Here is a 5,554-nt window from a genome sequence, read left to right as displayed (position 1 = left end):
GAAGGGAGGATGAGGGACTCTCCTGAGATGGCACAGGACAGCAGCCCTGGTGAGTAGTTTCATGGGGCTGCAAACCCCCTCAGCCCACAGCTGTCTCTGGCTCATTCCTACACCTATTCCAATCCCCGTTGAACTCTCAATTCAAACCCTTACCTCTTAGTTATGTTCTGTTCATTCAAACAATGGTTATAACTCAATCCTATGAGCCAGACAAGGTCTATACAGTAGAAATATAGCTATGAACAGGAGGCTCCCGTAAGAGCTCAGATTCTAGTGTGAGAAGGCAGACGCCAAATGGGATATTAAGAAAAATATATAGCATGTCAAGTGGTGACAGGAACGAAAATAAAGCCAGGTGTCCAGAGGAAGGGTGTGAGGGGTTCACTTTTAGATGTGGTAGCCAGGCAGGGCATCACCAGAGTGACATGTGAACAAAGATTTTAAGATGGTGAGAGAGGGGGGCCCCACAAGTGGCATGGTGGTTAAGGGTGCTGGATTCCCACATAGCCGACTGTGGTTTGAGTCCCAGACCTGGTAGCTTCCTTTCTCACTTTCTCTCTCTTTCTCTCTGTCTGTCTGTCTTTCTCTAGTCAAATTAAAACAAGGAAATAAAGTTAAATAAAATAAATGCTATGTCACTCACTACATTTAAGCATTTCAGAGACAGGATTAATGATTTGCTTTATTTAACAGCTCTGTGCTACAAGCAGATGAGAAGGCAGGAGGTGATAAGAGCAACCAAGAGCCTGGTAACATGTATTCTAATAGCTGAGGTGAGGAGAAGGCTATATCTGGGCATTCAGGATTATTCTGTGAAAAGCAGTTAGGGTTGGCAACATGTAAGACAAAAGAATTGAAAACAATTGACTTGGGGGGATGGAAAAATGGGTTTGCCATTTAGTGAGATGAAGAAAGTATAGGGAAAACAAGGTTGGGAACAAGGATTTACGGCTTGGAAAGTTTGTCTGTGTGGATAAGCATAAGAGAGATGATGAGTTGCTAGGCGTGTGTGCATGCGTGCCCAAAATCCAAAGACAAGAATGAATGCAGGAGAAGGGATTGCAACATGGCCTTCCCCTCCGGGGAGTGATTTCACTTTTCCTCTCTCTTTCTGTATCTCTCCTGTGCACACCCTACAGCAAAACTGAAAAAGTTTTTAATTTTAAAAAATTGAAAAAAAAGAGAAAAGGTGAGGTGGAAGCTGGATACACAGATCAGAGTCTATGGGAAGGCTGAAGCTGGGCACAGGAATGTGAAAACTGCAGCAGAAGGTGGTAAACGGCAGGAGGATGTCTAAAGCCATGTGGCTGGCAGTCACCAGAGAGTGAAGACAGAGAAGAGAAACCCATGGACATGTAGAAATAATAGGGAGGCCCCGCACAAAATACTAAGCCACCAGGGAAACAGAGGCCAAGAATAGTAAAATGCAAAGGGTTCTTCACCTTTCCTTCCTTGATCAGGCGTTTGCACTGAAAGAAGTACCAGTAGGGAGTGTTTTTCCGGCCCTGCCATGATTTTGGTTCCAGTTCCCTTCTCTCATCTTCTTCAACACTCTGTTCCCTGAGCCGCAGGTTATGTAACTGGGCTGTTGATTTGTGGAATATTCTCCGGGAAGAGTATTTGTCAGAGAGGGTCCCAAAGTTCTCCTCCTCCTCTTCCTGCTGTGTAGCCACAGGGCTGGGCTGGCTCAGGTCAGAGCTGAGGCACCTCATGTTCTTTTGGCTCCCCTGACAGAGGGAGCTGTTGAAGGCTGCCAACCCTGGTGGGGACAGCCACACAGCCCTCAGCCACGCAGGCCCTCTGCTGACCCCTGCCCTCCTTGCTCTGAGAGGGTCAAGGTGTTGCAGGGCAGACAGCGGCATGCAGCGGGGGCCAGAGCAGAGCCGGGCGAGTCTCATGAGGTCCATCTCTGGCTTTCACCTCAGGAAAAAAAGGGAAGTCAGTGCAGGTTTCTATTCACAAAAGGCAGAAAAAAGAGAGAAGTGGTTATAAGTGTGGGCCTTCAAGTTACAAAGCCCGGGTTTGTATATCGGCTTTGCCAAACAAACATCCATGAGCCTGGGCACTCACTTCTCTGGCCTCAGACTTCCCCACAAACTGAAGCTAATAGTAACGTCATCAGCGATAACTGAATCTGAGATCAGGCTCCTACTTACAGCCTGCAGGACAATGCAGGCATAGTAGGCACCTGATAGACATAAGCTATGGATGTCACCAAATCATCATCTATGAGTGAGTGTGAGTGCTGAAGTTAGAGCTAAGCTGGGGTCCTGGCCAAAGCTGTGTGATGAGGCCCATTACTTGAACTTCCTGTGCAACATCTTCATCTCCAACACGTGCCTTGATTTCTTCAACTCCAAGAGATTAAATGAGATGTTTTTAGCATAATTCCTGATATTTAACAGGTGTTAGAAAATTGTAGTTCTTAATGTTTATTACTATGAAAAAGTTGTTGGCATTCTAGGCTAATGTACAAATGAGGCTAATGCCAGCATTTTTCTACAAAATTTGTGGACAAATAAGTGGTGTGCTGTCCAATAGAGCAGCCCTGGGCAGCTACTGAGCATTTAGAATGTGGCCGGTCAGAGTAGAGATGTGCTGTAAGTGTGAAATACACACCAGACTTAAAGGACTTTATACAGAGACCAGCAGACGGTGTAGCAGTTATGTTGCTGGACTCCCACAGAGGCAACCACAGTGTGAATCCTAGACCCAGCAGCTTAAAAAATCACGCTGGGAGCATGTGCATGCATGTCCAAGATCCCACGAGGAGAATAGAGGAAAAGGGATTGCAGTGTGACCATTCCCCCCGGGGGAATATTTTCTCACTTTCCTTTTCACTGTCTCTGTCTCTCCCTTCAGTGAGCACACATACCCTAAGGCAAAAACCTCTTAAAGAGGAATAAAAAGACTGTACAAAAAAGAATGTGAAAAACATACACATTAATAACTTTTTTACATGTTGAATATATTGGGCTAAATAAAATATATTATTAACATTAATTTCACAATTTCTTTGTTTTCTTTTCCTTCCTTCCTTTAGTTTTTGCCACAAGGCACAGGCCACTAGAGAGAGAAAGATAGTAAAAGTGAGAAAGACCTGGGGGGGTGGGTGTTGGGGAGATGGCCGTGCTGCAGTCCCTTCTCCTCTAGTCTCTAGGGATCTGGGGCATGCACATACATGTGCCCAATGTGATTTTCTGGCTGCTAGGTCTGGGACTGAAACCTCACAGTCAGTCATGTAGAATCCAATCAGAGCCTTAATTTCCATGCCGCCTGCTGGCCCTCATAATTTATTTTTTTGGAGAGACTTTTGCTATAGGGTGCATGCACTTGCCAGAGAGACATAGAGAGACAGAGAGACAGAATATGAAAAATCACCCCTGTGGGGTATGGCCATGCTTCAATCTCTTCTCCTCTTGGAATCTTGGGCATGAACGCACATGCACCTAGTGTGAGTTTTAAGCCAGGTCTGGGACTAGAACCATGGGAGTTTGATGGGAGTCCAGCAAATAACCACTACACCACCTGCTGGTCCCCCTCATAATTTTTTCTTTTTTTTTTTTAAAGAATTCTTTTTTTATTTAACTTTATTTATTTTATTATAATTTGACCAGTGAGGGACAGAGCGAGAGAGAGAAAGTAAGAAATCAAGCTGCCAGGTCTGGGAATTGGACCATGGTCAGTTATGTGAGAGTCCAGTGCCCTTAATCACATCACCTGCCAGCCCCCCATAATTTCTTTTTAATTTGATATGGCTACTTGAAAATTTTAAATTACATATATAGTGGCCAGCCAGTGGCACAGTGGTAATGTAAATGCTTTAAGATGCTGGACTCACATGAGTCTTGCTTGGGTCTCCTGGTGCATGCTGGATACATACAACCATGATCCAAGCTAGCTAAGGATAGGAGTGGATTGCAGCATAAGGGCCCTGTAAGGAATGTTTAATCTCTCCTTCTCTGGTAAAAGAAATAAACAAACAACAAGTAAAATTAAAATAAAACAGAAGCTGGGAACATCAAAGGGTGTAATGGTTACATTGCTGGACTCCCATGAGTCTGGGCACATGTGTGTATGTGCCCAAAATCCCAAGAGGAGAATGGAGGAGAAGGGAATGAGGCATGGCCATCCTCCCTAGGGGGTGATTTCTCACTTCTATCTGTCTCTCTCTCTATCTCTCCTGTAAGCATACGCGCCCTATAGCAAAAATCTCTCAAAAAAAAAGGTGCTTACACACACACATATACATATATATATATATACACACACTTTTTTTAGATTTTTGCCTTAGGATGTGTGCACTTACCAGAGTGAGAAAAAGAGGCAGAAAGTGAAAAACACCCCCAGGGGGGATGGGTACACCCCAATCCATTCTCCTTGACTCTCCTCATGGAATTTTGGGCACTCACATACATGTGATTGGCATGATTTTCAAGCTGCCACGTCCAGGACTCAAACCACACAGTCAGCCATGTAGTTGTCCAGCACTTTAACCTACATGCCACCACCTTATTCACCATGCCCTCTGGGCCCACTTGCATATATTTTAATTGAACACTGCGAGCCTAGAGATTCTGACCTACATCCTTAAACCCTTTAATAAAACATAGCTGAATAATCAGCTAACAGCATGAAAATGGTTTAAGGTCTGGTTATATTAGAAGGTCATCACTGGAAAGACTTCAGAGGTGATGTCAGATCGAACGGATTAATAACTGAGGCCCAGTGAGGAAAGAGCCTTGTTGCGGGGGTCTTGCAGCAGTAGTGGGAAAAATGAACCTAGGTCCATGAAATGGATTCGTTTCTCCTTTTTTTTGAGAGAGATTTTTGCTATATGGCACATATTCCCTACAGACAGAAAGTGAGAAATCACCCCCCCAGGAGGGATGGCCACACCGCAATTCCTTTTCCTCCATTCTCCTCTCGGGATCTTGGGCACGCACATGAGCCCGGCATAAGCTTAAGTCACCGGGTCCGGAGCTCGAACCGCAGTCAACTACATGGGAGTCCAGCGACATAGCCATTATGCTAACTGCTGATCCCTCATTACCCTTGTTTAAAGGCCCTGAATTAGAGGCACACTGAGCTCGGGAGAGCACCCGGAACGCCAACTCCTACTCCTCTCCACACAAGCCTGCAGAACCTCGAATTCCTCGTTGGCCGACCCCGGCTCCAATTTGTTCCTAGGGTCCATCTCCGCCCCGACCTGGGTCCCTGAGAGGATCAAACAGGAACAGGTACCAAGAGTCTGGCGCTCCGTGCCGTCCTACGGTTCGCTCCAACGAGGTTCCAACTACTCACCAGGCTCTCCTGCCGGATCATCTCTCGCAGGCGCGCGGTTCAACTGGGTCTCGCGCAGGCGCAATCCGGGTCGCGAACTCCCGTGCGTCTAGGTTTCAGGTTACCCGCGAGACAAGGAGGGCATTCGGCTGGCGACTATCTTAGTCTTCCAGAGCGGTGGTACTCCATATTCGATTGGCCAGGCCTGGAAGGCCTAAAGGGCCGGCGCGGACTCCGGACGCTCCCGGCATCCCTCAGGCGGCGGCGAGGC

General features: G+C 46.4%; 1 protein-coding gene across 4 annotated transcripts in view; it reads right to left on the bottom strand.

Moving 5' to 3' along the window:
• Window positions 1–5,476, bottom strand: part of PTCD1 (pentatricopeptide repeat domain 1) — a 21,084-nt gene extending 15,608 nt beyond the window's left edge. The window contains exons 1-2 of one of the 4 annotated variants that reach the window (XM_006150158.3): window positions 5,245–5,476; window positions 1,443–1,920 (exon numbers count right to left, since the gene is read on the bottom strand). In XM_006150158.3, the coding sequence (XP_006150220.1) occupies window positions 1,443–1,907 (465 nt within the window). In that variant the 5' untranslated portion in view covers window positions 1,908–1,920; window positions 5,245–5,476. Of the gene's footprint in view, window positions 1–1,442; window positions 1,953–5,244 lie in introns of all 4 variants that reach the window. The other 3 variants (XM_006150159.3, XM_014588460.2, XM_006150157.3) reach the window with 3 other exon arrangements.
• Between the last annotated feature and the right edge of the window lie 78 nt (window positions 5,477–5,554).

This window comes from Tupaia chinensis, unplaced genomic scaffold, assembly GCF_000334495.1.
Source record: "Tupaia chinensis unplaced genomic scaffold, TupChi_1.0 Scaffold000279_1, whole genome shotgun sequence".
In the NCBI taxonomy this organism is placed as follows: domain Eukaryota; kingdom Metazoa; phylum Chordata; class Mammalia; order Scandentia; family Tupaiidae; genus Tupaia; species Tupaia belangeri.
This window is presented reverse-complemented; position numbering and strand designations above follow the sequence as displayed.